The sequence below is a fragment of the Lonchura striata genome, chromosome 2, assembly GCF_046129695.1.
Source record: "Lonchura striata isolate bLonStr1 chromosome 2, bLonStr1.mat, whole genome shotgun sequence".
In the NCBI taxonomy this organism is placed as follows: Eukaryota; Metazoa; Chordata; class Aves; order Passeriformes; family Estrildidae; genus Lonchura; species Lonchura striata.
The window spans coordinates 62,251,028-62,271,189 of NC_134604.1; the positions used below are offsets into that span (position 1 = coordinate 62,251,028).

The 20,162-nt window shown below is 35.9% G+C and overlaps 1 protein-coding gene across 5 annotated transcripts in view; it reads left to right on the forward strand.

Annotated features, from left to right (window-relative positions):
• Positions 1-20,162, forward strand: part of FNDC3A (fibronectin type III domain containing 3A) — a 111,811-nt gene that overhangs the window by 22,393 nt on the left and 69,256 nt on the right. For 3 of the 5 annotated variants that reach the window (XM_021528415.2, XM_021528414.2, XM_077781402.1), the window contains one exon: positions 14,855-14,930. In XM_021528415.2, the coding sequence (XP_021384090.1) occupies positions 14,855-14,930 (76 nt within the window). Of the gene's footprint in view, positions 1-5,370; positions 5,651-14,854; positions 14,931-20,162 lie in introns of those variants that run through there. The other 2 variants (XM_021528416.3, XM_077781403.1) reach the window with 1 other exon arrangement.

Genomic DNA, 20,162 nt, shown 5'->3' on the forward strand with positions numbered 1-20,162 from the left:
TGTTTGAAAATAAATGTAGAAACAAGAGTGAAGGCTTTGTAGTTCATAGCCTTTTCTGTTTCTATTTGATATGAAAATTCATGGAATGAAGCATCCTCATAAAACTTTTCAGTAATTGTCCTTTCTGTCTAAAATTTCTGTTTTCGTATGCATGATATGAATCCTAGATTAATTTTGGTCTCCTTGCGGTGGATTCCTCCCAAGATACTTGAGGCATTCAGCCTCTGTTGAATTAATCTGTTCAGAAACTGACATTTGGGAGAATTGGATGACACATGAAAATTGAATTTGAAGTCAGTTAGTCACTGTAGGTTACTAATACAGTCAATTGGGAGAAATAAGCATGTCCAGAAGATGATGCCTTTCATGGTGTATGAAGGTGACTAAAGATCTGTACTTTTTTGTTCTCTCTCTTTTTTTATGAGGTGAGAAGGTGCAAATTGCCTGGAGCTATAAGCATTGAGGTAGCTTGGTTTTTCTGTGCAGTCTGTTGCAAATGGGTCTGATTGCTGGGTCTGTGCGCTCATCAATCAATAAGGTTTGGAAGGGTATAGTTATGCCTGAATAGTGTCTGGGACCCAGGCATGTCCTCATCTCTCCCCTTCTCTGTGCTGTGGGATGCTTAATGCTGAGTAAGCCATAACCTGATTGCCACTCAATTACCTACCCAGTCACCCCAAGTGCTTATCTATGTTTCTTCAAATCTACTCTTAAAATACGTGAGAATTACACACCTGGCAAATAAGTTATCTGAGATACATCCCTCTGCTAGCTGAAACCTGTTTTTTTCCCTAGGAAGCATTTCTTTACTGAGACAGTGGTCAACTGCTGGAACAGGCTTTCTAGAGTTGTGGCCAAAGTCCCAAACCTTGTCAGTATTTTAGGAGACATTCAGACAATGCCCTTAACATCAACTTGGTCAGCCCTCAATCAGTTAGGCAGCTGGACTAGATGATGATCATAGGTCCCTTCCAAGTAAAATAGTCTGTCATATTTTATTCGCTAGAGATTGAGACTTTGCCATAACTGGGTAGAGTCTATGAGCCTGCTGTGTGTTACAGAATTATACACTTCATACAGCAGCCAGAATGACATTCTCTAGAAACAGATAGACTATAGTTTACATACTGTAGCAAAAAATGGCAGTCGGCTTTGTTTTTTCTCCCTCTCTTTACTTTGAATAAGAGGATAAAATACATGGGAAAGGATTGGGGTTGTAGAGATTTTTTCCAACAAACCCTTGGTCCATTACTGACTAAGTCATTCCAATCTGATCTAATTGAGATGTGTCTTTTAATTTCTCTTCCAACTCAAGTTTGTATTGTTACAGTGTTTTGATATACAGTGATGCCCATATTTATGCAAAACTGGGTATATAGGGTACTTTTTCAGGGTAAAAAAGGCTTCTTTAGAAGTGATATTGAAATTTTTTATGTTTAACTTTTTTTTAAGTAAATGCTATTTTTAATAACTAGAAAACAACGTTCTTCCTTTGGCACTTCCTTTTATACTGTATTTAGAGTTAAAAAGTTAAACACATCCATCAGTCTTAAATATTATGGGCTTTTAACTTGCTGTAGCAGCAAACAGGAATCTGAGCTGTCAGAAGCAATGTTGGGAAATATAAAATTCTCTTCTAGTCCATAATACATTTGGATTGTTGCAAATAGACAGATATTTGCATCAGGGAAGATGCCTCATGAGGGGACTAGCCCCTGTGAAGTATCAGCTGAAACCTTAGTTAGCCCTTGCTACCCATTTGCTGTGCAGTGTGAGCTCTGTTTCTCATCCACTTCCGCTTAGTATTGTGAAGCTGAATTCCTAGGGACTTCAAACAACAAATCATAAAATGAGAATAATCTGACTAAAGTATTACAGTTTTTATTTTTAGAGGTTGACGTGTCTAACCACAGATGCGTCAGAAAGTTCCAGAGTTCAGTGACTGCCCCTTACACTGCTTCCTTCTAATTCCCTGTAAACATGGATTAGTTAAAGACTTTGAAGCCCAAATGTTTGTCTGTTGCATTATCCAGATTCCTTGAAATACTGCTGTTATACTCATGTTTATACTTTTGCTGATTTAAAGATAGTAGTATTATTTTAAGTAGCAAATTTTGTGTGCACTATGTAAATGCTGATGAGACAGATTGGGTTTGCTGTAAATGAGGCAAATAAAACTTTGCTTAGGCAAGCTGTGAGGACTGAGAATGCAAAAGAGAAGAGACAAAGAAGAATCAAGTAGATCAAAGTTGTAATTATTTCTTAATACTAAAGAATGAGACAGACGTGTGGAATGTACAGTGATTGGCATTATGTGTAGACACTGACAAGTCTTGAACGTTTATCATTGACATTCAATGCAGAATTCAACATTTATCTTTTACTGGTCCTTCTCAAAAAACTTTTTATTTTTAAAAAGCAAGTCTAAAAATCATCTTTGCCTTCCCTTCTTAGTGGTCTGCTTTTTCAGCTGATTATCTTCTACGTGAACAGAAGGGAGGAAAGCACAAGTACAGTAAAAATTTTTAGAACTTTTCATAAATAAATTCATTTTCTAGGAAAAAAAGGAATCACTGATTCTTGGATCTTTCCAGCCTGCCTTTCTACAAAGAGCAAGGAAAGTTTATTGACATCTGTAGCATTCAAAAACTGTGCCAATGAACTTGTCTCAGCATCTTTCCAATCTCCCCTTTTCCAGTTGCTTCTTTTGCCTTAGTGCAATCAGTGGTGCTGACAGTATGTTGTAGCAATGGTTAAAGATTAAATGTTTACTGGTTATTTTATTATCTGTCAGCTGCCTTGTAGAAAAATGATGTAGAGTTGCTTGGTCTGTCCTCTGAAAATTCAGGCCTTAGAAGCATGTCACTGAAAAGATGGCTTCTTTCACTCACTTTTTTTTCCAAATATACAGCTACTGTCTGTAAGCTGAAATAGTTTGGATTATACTTGGTTTTTTTTTCAAAATCCCAAGCATGTAAATTGCTGTTGCAAGATATTGTACAACAATTAATTCTCTGTGGATTTCCTCCTTCACCTGAAACCCAAGATTTGTTAATGGCATATCTTTACTCTTCCTCATGAAGAAAGTTTTAAACTCCATATATAGAGCAGTTAGATCTTTATAGGCAGTACTAGCAGATGCTAGGGTAGAGAATTGTGTAGTGATGGGAAACCTGTAAACTGGAATTTGCTCAAAAAAAAATACAGTGGAAAATAGAAGATTTAGAACTTCGGTGTTTAAGAGTGTTGCATCATGTTACTTGGACAAAGATCAGTCTATAGGACGCTTCTATAAATAATGGTGAGAAGCCTTTTTTTTTCTGTCATTGCTACTGAAACCAGAAGATCATTTAAGGGAAAAAAAGAAAATTCTAACATTTCCTTATAGATAACACAGAAATATTGTGTGCTCAGTCTGCTATGAATTTGTGTGGTACAAAGCTTAATCTAAAGTTTTCAAAACTCTTTATTGGTTGGTAGCCAATGTACACATGGAGAGAGGAAGCTTTTTTTAAATTTAAAAGGTGGGAGGCAGAAAGGTCTTTTGAAAAATGACTTTAAGAAAGAAGTACTTGGAAGTAACACTTCATGACCATGTAATTCATAAGCCTTTGGCAATTTAAAACAATTTAAGTTATTGTTTTAATTTAGCTTTTATTACTGATGTCAGGTGTTCCTATTTAATAATCATATACTCTCTGTAATGCCTGTTGCATAGATCTTTTGCATTTTTCCGTTTAATATGTTTTTTAAGTGATAGTGGGCTTGATGATGGAAAAGAGTAGTTTATAGCCTCATTAGCCTTGTTATGATATAAGCAGCAGATTTTGAACATACAGTCTATGGAAAAACAACTTGTGCTGTGTTTGTAACTGACATCACCTTAGCTCAACCACAGATGTGATTCCATCTGGCAATTTCTGTGCCACTAATGAATAAAAACACTCAAGTCTTGCAGTATTGTTTGATCCAGTAGCAGGTATGAACTTAAAATACTGTTGGACTAGACATACAAATGGGAACTCTGGCATTGGTGAAGTGACAAAGGCACAAATCACAGTAAGTCAGTATGGGAGCCACAGCAGTGTTAGTATATTGAGTGTGCATCTAGTTTTCCTTGCTCACTGGACCACACTCTGTGGAGCCAGCCTAGATGTAATGATTTTCCTTGTAAGAAAAGACTTGTAACAAAAGATGGGTGGAAAAACATCTGATTTGAAAACTAAAAGTAGGTGTTTTTTAATAATAAAATTATCCTGGATATGAATAACTTATACTTTTTGCCTAGAAAGTGTTTTTATTTGGTAAATAATTTTATGCCAGTCAAATGTTAGGAATATGACTTGAAATTAAAATAAGGGAAAATCCCTTTTTTTATTGTAAGTAGGCTGTCGCTTTGAGTGGTTTTACATAAGTGTCTGTGTCTTTGTACATTTATTACCTTTAAAGACATTAGATGTTGATAATATTAGAATTTTTTATACCTTAAACAACATTTAATCTGTAATCTCATGTTGTTGCATTCTGAATACCAAGGCAAATTCAAAGCAGTTTTCTGTATCTTGTCTCCCTATGGGTTAGAACTTAAACCAGTTATGCAGAAGTGGCATTTGAAGTAATTTCTCCCAAGAAGAGAGAGATGTGTGTTTTGCTCTGTGTAACTTCTTCAGGTGAGGGTGTGCCAGTGGTCCCCTGCTGTTGTTGGGATTAAAAACTGCAGATGTGAGGTTGCCAGAAGACAATACTGGATGTTTTCAATTTAGCTCTGAAGTGGAGACTAATAGAGGGAAACCATGTTTGTCAGCTATCTGAAATGTCTTTAATATTAATATTTAATAGAAGGTATTTCTGCCTATAGTATTATTTAGGGGAGACATATGTAAATTATAAAGCAAAGTTCAGAAACATACTTTTTCTTTTCTCATCTCTTAGTAAATGAATGGTATAAAATAACACAGTGTTTGAGAGAGTGTGTTAGAATCTGGTTATGTCTTTGCTGTTTCTTTTTATTCTTTTACAGAGTATTTTTTTCCTCCCTTCTTTCTGGTTTACTTGAGAAACGAAGTCATAAACTGTATCACAGATTATAAAGTCAGAAGTTGGTTCACCCTTAGTTAGTATAGCCTGTCTGGGAATTGGGAGGCTAAATTAAAAATGCAGTTATAAAACGGCATGTATTTGGAAGCTTTGTTCTCTTAAACCTGAACCTTCTGTTGACTGACGTTAGATGATCCAGAAGCAGATGCTGCAGCAGCTATTTGTTGATTTAGTTGCTATGGTGACATGATACATTCATGTACAGCAGGAAGCTCACTGTACGTTGGCTAATTTGATAGGAAGGAAGGCTTGAGGTAGGTATTGCTGACTATATTGTTAATTGATCCTACCTTTCACATCCTGCCTCCACATGCTTTGTGGATGCACAGCTATAGGGGAAGGTGAAGGGAGATCCTCCGGCGTGGCATCCAGGTTTAGGTGCCCTGTTCCCAGGAGGGGGGGGCAGTATTCCACACATCACCGAAGATTACCTCAGTATTGAGTGAATGGAACAGATTGGAGCAGCCGGAGTGGTGCCTGTTGAATCTTCCTTCATCCTTTGTCACTGTGGTAGCACCAGTTGAATGAGAGAAATAAAAGGATGCGAGCAACAGTAAGTCAAAGTGCTAAGGCTTTTGAAATGGGTTATGAGATAAAGCATGTCACTAATTAACATCTTGATTGCAACTATTAGTGGAGAAAAATGTAATTGTTCTGAATACGTGCCCTAATGACAGAGCATAAATGTGGCTCTGCCTGGAAGTTGTGTCTTTTCTAGAAATACACCCTTTTATAATTTTGTTGCAGACAGATTGTTAAAGATACAGTGTACATCTTACAAGGAGCTTGACTGTGCCGCCCTCTTAACAAGTTCAGTGTTTTAAAATTTTTTGAAGTCAGAACGATGACCAAGAGTATTAGCTACGATGTTTTCCTAAATTTGAAAAATATTCAAAAATTATTCTACCTTTGTGCTTTTCGGTAAAAATCTTCTCATGAGTACTGCTGAGCTTATTTCAGTTGCAGTATTTTTAGACATCAACTGCTGTCTTTTTTTTTTTCTTATGTTGATTTGTATTAGCAGTGCATTTAGAAATACGATTTTGGTGAAGTCTTTTCATTATTTGTGATTGCTGACAATCTTTTGCTACTGACTCAGCACCTATAACCATATAATGCTAAATATAGATGTTTTAAGATTAATAATAATAATTAAAAAAAAAACCAAAACCAAACCAAAATAAAACCCAAGCCTGGAACGCTCTCCTCTTCCAGGTAAAACACCTCAGAAAATAATATTGTTTATGCTAGTATATAAATGGTTTGTGATTCTATTATCTTTAAATTATGATTTTAAATGTCCAGGTAAACATTTTGAAACACCTTACCCTCTTGCTTTTTAGGAAGTTTGTTTGTAGAGAAAAAAACCTGAAAACTCCCCATGACCTCAAAAAACACATACATTCCACAAAACCACTCCATAATGAGGGAAAAACAGAATTCTGCCTTTTAGTAATATTGTTTTGCTCCAACTTGTAATCTTCCTTGTTGTACAGGAACAACATAGTCTCTTACTATGTAGTTACATTTAAGTATGCTTTAACCACAGTTTGTAATGTAACATACTCTTCTTCATGTTATATATTTAATATCAACAATGACAGAAATTATTGTACCATATTCTAGCTTCCCTCCCCCCTCCACTTTTTCCTTCACATCTTACTTCCTGCATTTTTTGGTATTTTAATGTGTATGCCAGGCTAGGAATCTGCATTGTTGCTAAAGGTTTGCTTTGTTTGTTATGCTATATTTAGTGGTAGATCTATTAGCGTGCAAGTTATATATCTTCAGAGGCTTTTAGCTTGGTTGGAAAATTTGTCCCAGATTTCACTCATTCTGGAAAAATATGTAAATTCACAATGTATATCTAACTTCTTTTAGAGAAAGATACAAAGTAACCCTTTCAATTCCTTTCCCCTTTGGAGTGAGGTGATGGGTGGATGGGGAGGGAGAAGCATTCAAAATGCCCTTTTACCCTGAAATTCAGTCTGGTTGCTTTGGTTTTCCTGCCTTTGTGGCTGTAGGTAATGCTAAACTATGGACAGAACTGGGTGCCAGTTCTCATGTGGGTTTATCCCACAACTTCACACAAGAAACAAATGTATTTTGGTTTCTTTTGTCTCAGTCAGGATTAAAAAATTTAACCTTTTTCTTTTCCCCTTCAGGAGTCTGATAGTCTTTGGTACTGAAGAATGCATTTGAAAGCTAAGATATTCTGGAGACAGAACAAACTTGATGATTTATTTTTATTTATTTCAAATACAAAAATTTTACTCCCATATCCCAGTAACTCTAAAATTATAGTTTCAGTTTTTCAGCTAACACTTAGCTGTTTTGGAATAAACCTATAATTATTAGGAAAAAAATTAAAGTTTTTGAATTATGTTTTTACATTCAGTAGCTAATAACTTCTTTTACAGACAGAGAAACTTTTAGGTGTAAAAGCATTTATTTGGACAACACAGTTTGTCACGTGCTAGAGAGGGTTTGAAAATTTGGCTGTAAATATCAAACTTGTAAACAAAGTTTTATTGTATCTGATTTGATTCTCTTGATGTTTGTGCTGGCTTAGAAGTATCAGAAACTGTTTCAGTCAGTCCTCTCCTGTTAGAAATACAGGTATTATTTGAACATGGCTCTAAAATGTGTAATATTTAAGATAATTATGATTTAGTAAGGGTAACTTAAACTCTCTTCCATAAACCTTATTCAAATCTGATCTGCAAAAAATTCTCCAAGTTAGAAAGATCCTCATAACTTTATAGAGCAGTATGAAGGTTAACAAATGTCTTAATTCTGGATTTGTTTTGCTTTGTGCCTGTATAAAAGAGTATCTAGCATACTTCTAAATACAATCATTTGTTGTTTGGGTATTGAGTTGTTTTGTTGTGGGGTTTTTGGGTTTTGGTGGCTTTGTGGTTGTGGTTTTTTTTTTTTTTTACTTTAGACTAAATTCAAATTTTTAGAACTTAATATATTAAGAGTGTTATTAATATTTTGAATATGTAGATTTTTTATAAAATATAATTTCTTTTGCCTTATAGGCCCACTGCATGTGTGTAATTGATAGAAATGGCAAAATAATTTTGAGATACTAGGTTTTGATTGGCTGTATGGTTTGTGTTTATTTTAGGAGGAAGCTTTGCTCTTTAGCCTTTTAAATTCTGAGACCTGCTTTTGCACATGTATAATGGTGACCAGAAGAGAAATATGTCAAACTTGCTGTGAGATCTTTTGAAGTTAGCTTTTAGAGCTCATTGATTTATTTCATTATTTACTTATCAGCTATTTTTTTTTTCCTCCACGGGGACTGAAATAGTTTGGACTTCTAACTGTATTTACAGTTTCTACTATGGAAAGATGTTGCCTTAAAACAGTGAAGATGTTAATGCTTAGGGATTAGTCCTGATCTGTTTTTGTTTCCTACTCTGCAAGTCTTTCACCTCATCTAGGGTCCTTTTCAGTATGAATCCAATTTTGATATTAGTATTTCACAATGCTGTGCATAGGTTTATGTTTCCATCTTTCTTACTAACCACCTTACGGAGACCAGTTATTAATTGTATGAGGCTATTTATAGTTAGGCACTTTTTTTTCCACTGAAAGTACCAGGGAAGCTTTTTCCTTCATGTTGCAATGTAAATACATGTTAGTGATGGTGCCACAAGTCTAATGCTGCATTTCTTTTCTGTCAGGTAGCTGAAATTATTTTGAAACTGGTCAGTCTCCTGGTACATCACTACTTCTGTTAGGAGGATAGACATTCAAGTAGAGAAGCTTGTAGAAGTGCATATCTTACGGAATGAAGGGTTGGTTTTAATTGTTATTTCAGTAGAGTTAATGGGCTTTTTGGCCTTAATTAGTGTGCAAAACAAGATTAGCTAACTCTGTATTTTAAATTCCATTCTGCCCTTATTGTGCTCCAGTGAAGAAATAAGTTAACTCTGTATTCATCTGGCATGAGTAAAATCTTAGGTTGCTTATCAAAGTATTCTGTATACCTAATGACAAAGATTAGTAAGATACAAATCACCTATATTTTGTATTGCTGCTGTTTTGCTTTTGAAAGATACTGCCATGACCATACTGGCAGAGAGAAATACCTCAAAGGATCTTATTTTGGCTTCTGCAGCTTCTGCTTCTTGCTGATAAAAATTGCTTCTGGACTTTTATGGAGGTAAGTGTTAACATTTGGCCTTAAGTTTTTCCTTTCTTTGGAGCAGCCTGCTGAGTCAAGGTGGCTGCAGCTCTGCCTTACACAGCTTTCTCTTCCACCTTTTGTTACTTGCATTCTTACAGGGGTTTCTTTATGACTCTAGCCATTTTTATCAAATTCATTTCTTTCATGGTAGAAACAAGCTGAATACTTGAAAAAAATTACTTTCCTGCTTCATTCTACAGAAACTTCCTATATTTTCTCTTGCAGATAGTGAAGTTTTACTGAATAAAAATAAGTAACATTGAGCATTCTTCTATTTGAACATTTGTACTTCCATTGATTCTTTAGATGCAAGATCTGAATAGTTTCCATCCTGCTCACACTGATGTAGTAATAAATCCTATATGAGATCTTAAAATACAATTTAAAAATAATTGTGTCTGTTAATGGTAGTATGTGCACATCAGTGTTATATATCTCTGTAGGATGGGATTATATTGAGTTGCAATAAAATTATATTCAATTTGGAATTCTTTAGGGAGAGAATTATTGTATTCTAAAAATATATTTGCTAGATCTGCTGAGCTCAAATTTTAATTTAAAGTAAAAAATAGATTTTCAAAACCACTCTAGAGTGTGTCCCTTACTTACTCTTTCAAAAAGGCATGATATTGTAGTGCTTCTTCAGGATACTGACAGTAATTGTTTACATATTAGTAATTTACATGGGCTCTGAATGTTCATGGAGACTGAGACTTTGTTGTGAAACAAGTAAGTTGTAGTAAATCTTTTCTTACAAACTGCCTGGTAAGAGTGACCTCAGGAACAGTTTTCAGTTCTGTATGGACCTATGTTATGCTCAGGTCTACTTTAGCATGTTCATTATTGCAGGTGGCTGTTCCACCATCTGGGAATGTTCCTGAGTACTGCTTGCTTTGCTAATGTAGATGTGGCTCTAGGTATCACTGGTGTGGTCAAAGCAATGTAGCAGTTCTCCCAGGAGAGATGAGGATTATTAAAACCCCTTGGTTTACAGACTGGGTACAAGGAGATGGGAATTGCTAAAACTTAAAGAATATTGAAGGAGGTGGATGAAATTTATTGAGAACTGTTTTTCAGCAAATCTCATAGCAGAGAAGCTAGGGAACATGTAATTAGTAGGAGATGGTTTTAAAATGTCTAAAAAGAAAATTTCAGGACGTTGTGGAGGCAATTCAAATTGTTAGTGAATTCAAAGAGTTTAGGCAAACATATGGACAGTAAGAGAGATGGACTACAGAAAGTGGCCTGGCTCACACACTCTCCTTAAACAGCATCTCAGTTGATATATTAGAGTCAGTGTGCTTGGTTGGATGGGCTGCTCACCCAGACCATCAGGTCATTTCCTATGTTCTTGCTTAGCTTCAACTTCTTCCTGAGCTCAAATAGCATTTTCAGGAAATACACACTGAGCTTTCTAATACATGGTATTATTAGTTTTGTTAGAAGGCTTTTTGTTAGGAGGTCAGTGCCAATCCGGGCAATTAAATTAAACTACTACAAAGCTTACTATGTTGCTCATTTTTTTTGGATTTATTTTCTAAAGTAGCCTCTATAGAATAAATTAAGTACCATTAAAATGTGAAATTTCACTTCTAAAACCAACAGTTTTGACAACTGATGTTTCAGGTATTATAAACTTCAGCCATTCAGTGGCCATTTTTTATTTATGCAAGAACTGCTTTTAACGTGTGTATCTGCACTCTTGTATTGTCAATTTGTATGCTGGAAAGAAATTTTGTATTGTTTTTCATCAGGAACTGTATTGAGGTAATGTGGATCATCATTAAACAACTGTTTAAAGGAAACAGTTTATAGTCACAGTGAAAATTACATAGATCTAGTTGACCTAATACTCCTGTTTCTTAATGGCAATGCCTTAACATGTTTTGAGACAAAAACACATTAAGTCAAAATTCTGACTGTATTCAGAAATTACACTTTTAAATTTTATTAGATTTCATTAGAGTTGGAAGTGCTATAAAAGTGCTTATATGATTCTAGAACTTGTATCAAGGTTTCAGTATCCTAAGTTCACATTATTTTGTCAAGATTGTGAAGTTCTCAATTAGTGTTTTGTTTTAGTAAGAGAAATAGCTCTTGAAAAGTGCCTGTGCTAAAGGTGCCTCCCACTAAGACTGACTTATCATAAATGAGGTTTTTTTCTGAGTATCATAGTTACCTTAGAGGAGCAGGCAAAGGGTAAAATGCATGTCAGCCTTTGGGTAGCAGAACTTTGGGTGCTGTGAGTAAAGCAACAGAATTTGTCACAAAAAGATTGAGACACAGGAAGAGAGGCTGAACTATCATATTTTTACAAACTTTTCTCTTAGTTCAAGCCAATTTGAATGTTTTGCCCAGAACAGAAAGGAGTTCAAGATCTAGAATATTCAGTGTGAAAGACTCAGGCCCTGGTTTTCAGAAGTACTGATGTCAGGGTGCATGAGGTAGCATGTTGGCTGATGGGGTGTGCAAGCCTGCGCAAGGGCACCTCGAATGAGATGAAAGAGCTAAAGAGCTATAAATAAGCAACCCATAGATTTATTTTTCTTTTTTTTTTTTTTTAACCTAGAATATGGATGCTATGTAAAATCCATGTTTTGTTTTCCTTTAGAGAAATTTTCTTGCGTCCTTGATTATGTACTGCAGACTTCCATTAGATAAGGGGGAATTCCTGTGGGTGACTGTCAGTCTTTTGTACTATCTCTTTTGACCAGAAAGGTACCAATCTCTCTATGTATAGCTTTAATTTTTCTTATTTCACATCATGTCTACTGAGGTGCAGTATCAGAAATGCCCTTCTCAAAGTTGTGATCACACCATGGGGTTCAGCTGTGATAAGGTTGGTCCAGAAACCCCTTTTGGTCATTCACTGCCCCAATACAAATCCTGTTGAAGCCAGCAGTTCTCAAAACTTCTGAAATTTCAACCCTGATACCCTGATTCAGAATCTCTTTTGGCACACTTGGCGGCATACACAGCCTACCTTGTAATAGTTGTAAAATAAAAATGTGAACACACTATATAAAAGCAAGGCTGAAAGCAGGAGTCAATGAAATACAGTCACGCATCAAGTAGGCTAATTGTCCACTGACAAAAGACATACTTTTTCCTGTTTCTGGGAACTGAGATCTAATTAAACTGGATGAAGTTGGTGAGTCTCCCCACCCTTTGGATTGGCAGTCAGATGTCATCAGAGATGTGAAAATCTGATGGCATCCTGAGTGTCAGAATGGTGCTGGACTCCCAGCAGTTGACCTGTTGCTGCTGCTGAGGGTGCCTGTCTCACTGCACCATGGCTGCCGTGCTGAGCCTTTAGCTTCTCAGAGCAGCTGTGATATGAGCAACAAAGATGCTCACACAGGAGAAGCTGATTTAAAACAAAACCAGGAGGCATAGAGCCCACTTGCTGCAGTCGGGCCAATGTGTCTGTTCCCATGCTCAAATCCCCTCTGCCAGCTGGACCTCAGGTTTGGATGATCTGCAGCAAGAGGTCTGGGGGAGGAAAGCCAGCAAGTTCCTGCAGCAGCATTATTACCCAGATCACCAACCTCAGGCACTCACACAGAATAAACAGGGACAACTGGGAATACCAGTCAGCTCACATTCCCTGTTACTTTAAAATCAGGAATCAAGAGCCAGCCATCACCCTAAAGCTTTTCTGCTTCTCACAGTTCTTATGATGGTGACCAGAAATATTGTGCTGAGAATGGTACAGATTGACATGTCAGCTGTAGCCAGAATGGCTCCTCCCAGGAGTTTGGGCATCTAAATCAGCCAAAAGAGATGGGCAAATGTAGCTATCCAGCCCACACATAACAGATGGAGAGACATTCTTGTGTACCATGAAGCTTTTTAGGTACTTTTATTCCAGTCTAAACTGAAGCTAAAATTTTTAATTGTAGCAAAGAGGAGAGTATATCAATGAAATATGTCTTCAAAAAGTTATGCCCGCTTGGGAAGTCCAAAAAAGAAATTGTAAGAACTCATCTATTCATATTTCTCTCCTTCATCACATTGTGAAGGGGATGATAGCCGTTATTAAAATGCTACTTTCAAACACTTCAAAATAAACTCTGGCAATACAGTATTTTCTGAAGACCTCTAAGTCTTTGAAATTCATTACTAAAATCATCTTGTTTAGATTGTATTATGCATGCTAACTGAATTTTACATTGACCCACACTCCAGAAGGTCTGGAAGATGTAATAGCTTGATAAAAATGTAAATATTGATACAGTTCATGTTTTTTTCTCAAACAGCCAGAGCTTCCAGAAAAAAACATGTGAAACAAGATAGTATTTTTAAAGTGCTTGCTCAAACCTGAGATAATCAGTGTTGAATCACACAGCCCAAGCTAGAAAATGTGAATGTCTATCATATCTCATCAATATGTTAGTGTTAGAACTTGCCATCTTTTCTTTAATTTGTGAAATTGCTCCACCTGAAAGAGGGGAATTAATATGATTTCTGCCATTTTCTTGTCCTTTTATTTGTCTCTGGTATTCCTAAAATGAGTAGCACTCAAGTTTCCAGTTCTGGGGATTTTGGTTGGTTGATTGTGTTTTTGTGAACATGAAAGATTTTATTTTCTTTTAGCAATTTAACAAAGTAAATTTTTGGCTGTAATGCTCAAGAGTTATGTTTATAAAGATTACTTTCCTTCTGGTTTGTAGAGGGAGGAGGATATAGGCTCTATTTAGACCTGTGCAAGCAAGACTGAAGAAAGTTCTGTCCAGAAAGAAACTTACAAAATGTACCTGTTTTTCTACTTTTTAAAGTTTTTTATCCTTTATTTATAATTCTAGCTAGGTTTTTCATGTTTACAGTTTTTTCCTCATGGAAGAGCAAGTTTCAAATAAAAGTACAGAAATTAAAATGGTAGCAGGCTTCTGCTTTGATACAGACTTTCTGTGTTTATTTTGTATGCTGTGTGCTTTGGTATCATTTCTGCATTGCTTGGTTTTACAAAATTAGGGTAACCAATAAATAAAATTATACATACTGTTTCATGCTGGACATGTGGAGCACTTATTTTGTCTTGACTTCTTGATATTTTTTTATCATTAATGGATGTACAAATATGCTTGAATCATGTAAAGAAGAACATGACACAGTATTTTCCTTGTGCTGAAAACTGTTTGTCAAGTGGTTGATGTCAAGCACTGTGAATTCTAGGCTTCCTTCTGAAAGTTTATGTAATGTTTTGATTAATGTTGAAGTTAATGCAATTTGTTGAAATAATTTAAGCAGTACAAATAGCTTTTTAATTATATCAAGCAGTTGAGAAAATAAAATTTGTACAGGTACTGTTTTCCTTAGTTGTTATTCTCTCCTTCACTCTTTGAAAAATGTTTGTTTAAAAATATCTGTGCTTGTTCTTGCTCTTATCTCTTTCTCTGTGGGATGAAGACAGCAAGAAGTGTGATGTGAAAAAATAATGTATTTACTAACCAGAAAAAAATGTTTTTTTCCCAGTAAAACGTTTGGTTTTTGCACACACCAGACTTCTGTAACATATTCCTGTGTAATGGTTGTAAACATTCTTTTATTTTTAAGGTTATTCTTGTGCAAGTTAATCCAGGGGAAGCATTTACAATAAGAAGAGAAGATGGACAGTTTCAGTGCATTACAGGTAAAGCTGATAAATTTATTTTTATATTTTCTGAGTCTGAATCAGGATTAATAAAAGGAAATTAATGGTGAAAGTAAAAGAATGACAGAATTTATTTTAACTACAAGAGCTATTCAAAGACCTAAAAGATTATGTGCTAAGGATCATTGTGATTTAGATTTCACTGCCATAAACCAAGTACTTTTTCTTATGTTATATTAGATGAAATTAAAGTTTGTGGGGAGGAGAAGGGAGGAACATTTTCAGATTGCAAAGCAAGCACTGAAAGGCTGTTGTAGCAAATTTTGACTAAGCTCATTTATTTCACAAACCTCAAATTAAAAGCTCAAACTGTTAATATGGCTTGAGTTTAGGTTTTTTTATTCTTTGCTATGTGGATGTTGTTTCCCTGCCAGTCATTCCACCTAGTTTCTCATTATCTCTAGGGGCCAAATGGCATTATTTCTGAGTTCTAGCAAGTGTAGCTTCAAAATACAAATGTTTCATCTAAGCATAGCATCCCCTTATGCGATGATCAGTTTGGATGTTGTTTCCTATTCCAAATGACCAGAGCTACCAGTTAAGCATATCTAGAAGGTACTGTGAGAAATGAGCAATCAGCTATTGCTGCTGCATAGAATACCATTTTACTGTGTTGTGAGAGAGTATCCACAGATTCAGCTATGGAGTCACATTTTTGCTTGTCATCATCTGGGCCAGTGAATCCTACCTTCCCCCCTGCCCCCCAGATTTTGGCCCAGTTCCAACAGATACTGTTCTGGGAATTTGAAGTAAATATTTTCCGGCTCCTTTCCCTCTTCTCTCCAGTCTGAGAAGAGCTGAAAGGTCTGCTTTCCAGTGTCATAGGCAGGTCCTTCAGCTACAAAACAACTGGTTCAAAGTTTATATTGACAGTTTACGTGTCTGTTAGCACCATATTTCAAGACTTTTTGCTGATTGCATGGTATTCTTGCATCCTTTTAGCTGCACATGGATCAGTGTTGCAGCTCACCATTCTATACAGCTTATTTGAAACAAGATATGTAATAATTACTTGACAGTACTGAGGGAAATAAAATTATTTTTGTCTTGCAATTCAAGTTAAAGAACAGATAATATATATTTTGCTTCTATTGCACAAAATACTGAGAGAAGTGGCATGTGTTGAATGTTTGGTTCTATTTTTTGATTTACCAAATGGTCTTACTGGTGGAGAATGGACACTTTCCTGGCACGATTGTCTTCAAAGCAGGAATTGTTTAATGAACTGCAAAAATACTAACATCATATCCTTACAGATGTGGTTCTAACCTTCTGTGGTACAGCTTTTATCCTTGCCTGGTGCCTCTTGCTTTTGGAGTAGGTAGCTTGCTTATTGTGATTTGATTCAGCTGTGGATTTCTTCATCCTTTATATATGAAAGTGAGCATGAGCAAGTTACTACCTGATTTTTTCTGGGACTCACTAAGTGTAAGCTGAGGTACGGTCTTCCCTGAAAAATGGTACAACTTCCCTGAAAAATAGCACTGCAATTTGGAAAACTACATCCCAAATCAGTACCACAGCTTTTGCAAACCTCCTGTCACATAGATATTCTTCTTGTCTTTCCCCTTTCCTGGAGATGAAATTGTGGATTATAGTTGGTAGTAAAGTAGGGGACATAAAGTTTTTTTCATATGTGTGAATTCAGTAATCTTTATACAGAACCTGAGTTGCACCTGATCTTTTGAAGGTTGCTTTTCTGGTCTGTTCTTGCCACTTCTGAGACATTTATGTGTTTTTGAGTGCTACACCAATGGATCTTTTTACCTTTTGAGTTGTTGAGTCTGTCTGCCTTAAAGAAGAAATTCCCTTAGTAATTGATACTGTTCCTTTTTCATTATATTTATTGCAGCTCATGAGGAGTGTCTATTGTTTGGTTTTCTGTGCAGAGATTTGTATAAAATAAACTATTTTAGATGGTGTAAACTACAGAGAGTAATTTGGTATTGGTCCTTTTTTTATTCTGCCACAATTTCTCAAACATAGTTTGCCCTTGACTTGTCTACAAAATGTATTCTCAGTCTGCAAAATGGATTACAGCTGCAGGAATCTATTGCGTTGTCTTGAAAGTAAGAAAGAAAGCAAGCACACATCAGTTCTTTGATTTTTTCTTCACTGTATACACTCAGTTGTTAGGTGAAATCATAGTTATAGATGCGGAAATATATAATGAGAATGGTTTGGATGACTGTACAAAGATGTTTATTTTTAGAAAGCAAGCATGAAGATGACTGACTTAAAAGTCTCTTAAATTCTCTGGCATAAAAGTCTCTGCAAAGAACACATATGCAGTTTTTGCAGTGATGTATGATAGAAAAAATTGAAATTATGTACATACAGTACTAAAATGAAAGAGTCGAAGTTGAGAAATAGTGAGCTGCTTATGGATCCCAGAGAGAAGTGCAGATAGCCAAATACATTAGTTTGAATGATTTGGTAAGTCGTGCTTCCTTGGTTAATTCTAAATCTTTCTTGTGCTTTCTTGCTGGTCAATTCACCTTGATATTGTGCTGTCTGCTGAAGTCAATGTGGATTGTTAATAAATCTAACCATAATGTTAATTGTGTTTCTTTGCATCAAATATTTGCCTGTTGGAAACATTCAGATGCTCTGTCAATCTTTGTGCTGTTTTTGTCATCTGTTCTATTTTTAAAGAGAACTGTCCTTACTTTGGCAACACAGTACATAGGGTAAAATTTCTCAACCTGAAAATGATGAGAGTTAGTGACTGCAGGAGAAAGGAGAGGTATCAATAAAATGGCTGTTTAGAGCTGTCCTTGAGTAAATGAAGTAATGAAAACTTAAAGCACTAGTTAATGGAGAAGCACACAATGCATTTTCTGTGAAATTCACTTCTGAAGAAAATTCTGCATTTACATGCAGGTCTTTGTACTGACTTACACATACCTGCTCTCACAGGTGGTCTGTAAAGCTTGACTGGTTTGGAACTACATTAAGTGAGAAGCAGCTTCTTTCTGTGGTCCTCTTCCATGGCAGTGGAATATTGAGTGAATAATATTGAGTGAAAAGACTCTTAAGTATAATTCCTGCTTTGAAATCTCCTAAGAGTGGCAGGAGAGCAATGATGGTTAAGGGGACCTTGATCCTTGGTGAATTCCATGCCTTTCTTTTGGTGACCTTTTAATGAATTAAAATAACATGTATTTTATCTTTTATTTCTGTAGAATAAGAAGCATGGGTACTTTATATTTCTGTAGTTAGCAGTCTTGGATCATAACTGGGTTTCTGTTGTCTGTATTTTGACTTAAATACAGCTTTGATTGAGCACTTCTGTGTACCAATGGCCATATTTTTTGGATATTATAAAATATTTTCTTTGCCTGCCTAGTGATTTGTCTGATAGTGACAACTCATGCTGCCCCTTGATGCAGCTTCAATTTAAACTATTTTTCAATCTAACTTTACAAAAACACCATGCATTTCTTGCTAGATAGATATGACCATATGACCATATCTGTCTGTTTACCCATGTATTAGATCAAAATGTTTGTTTTCAAAAGAGGTCTTTTAAATATATGAAAATTTTTGCATATACTAGAAATACACAGCCTTCTGTGGGAACTTTCCTTAAGCCAAATTTTTCTTCTGTTAATATGAAATAATCCGCTACATTACAGTGATTCAGAAAATCAGGTTTGAAATGTATGAATGGATTCTCTTTGTAGAAATGAATTACTGCAGATCACTCATTCATGAATTCTTCCTATTGCAGAATTAATGAATGAAGATGACTCATCTTGAGGACATTTTGTAACAGTCCCAAGTTACAGCTAAAGGCTATTAAATGTTACTTGACACAATAAGAGAGACCATGTTCTATATGTCTCTGCAAAGGAAAATTGCCATCTACATAATAGAGTAAGAAGACTTATGTAAATTAGAATGAGTCATAAATGCTTCATACATTGAAATTAAATGAAGTATCAGTATTAAGGTTAGGTTCTGGGCTAAAAGTTAAGCAAGCTTAACCTATTTTTTTCTCTTTGGAATAAGAAATAAAATTCTTCTGAAAAATGTTTTCAAGGAATTCAAGAGGAAAAGAAGATACATCAATTCTGAGACTACAGTAGTGAAACACAAACTTTAGTTTATTCTAAGATCAGCATGAGCTTTGCAAAGCCAAATCTGTCCATTACCCAGAATATTTTGTGAATAAAACTGTTACAGAATCACAGAATGGTTTGGGTTGGAAGAGACCTTCAATGGTCATCTACTTTCAACCCCTCTGCCATGGGGAGGGACACCTTCTGCTTGACCAGGTTGCTGAGAGCCCCATCCTGTCTGGCCTGGAACACTTCCAGGGATGGGGCATCCATGGCTTCTCCTGGAGACCTATGACAGTGCCTCACCACCCTCATGAAAATTTCTTTCTTATATCAATCTAAACCTCCTCTCTTTCAGTTTAAAATGCTGCCTCTTGACCTGTAACAATGCGCCCAGATAAAAAGTCTTCATCTATTTAATAAACCTCTTCATATAATCAAAGACTGCAATAAGGTATTCCCAGCATTTTCTCTTCTTTGGGCTGAGCAATCCCAACTCTCTCAGTCTTTCTTCACAGGAGAAATGCTCCAACCTTCTGGCCATTTTTTTAGCCCTTCTCTGGACCGTCTTCAAGTCCATGTCTGTCTTGTGCTGAGGAACACAGGACTCCAGGTGGGAGGAGAATTGCCTCCCTCGCCCGGCTGGACATGCTGCCTTTGATGCAGCCCATGGTACAGTTGGCTGTCTGGGCTACAAGTACACATTGACAGTTTATGTCTAGTTTTTCATCCACCAGTATCCCAAATTTTTCTGCAGGGTGGCTTTTAATATATTTTCTACTCTTTTCTGCTGTCAGGCTTGGTGCGGTTTTGATTTTTTACAGATAGGCAGACTGAGCATCTTAAAATCTGAAAGTAACTGCTATTTAAGATTTAAGTACATTTGAAGCAAAACCCCCTACATTTATCTTGTTCAAATATCATCTTCTGCTTTGGTGTTGAGTTTTATTTTAATATTGGAAGTGGTTAAAGACCTAATTCTGTACGAGTTGCCACAGCCCCCTGAGAATGGGACTTTTAGTTGCTAATGGTCATTGGGGGTGCTTCCTTCAGAAGACCACTATAGGTTATTATCAAATCCTAAACCACTGTGGTAAGTGGAGGAAGTATGTGCTGTCATTCTGTGGTAATTTTATAATGTACAAAG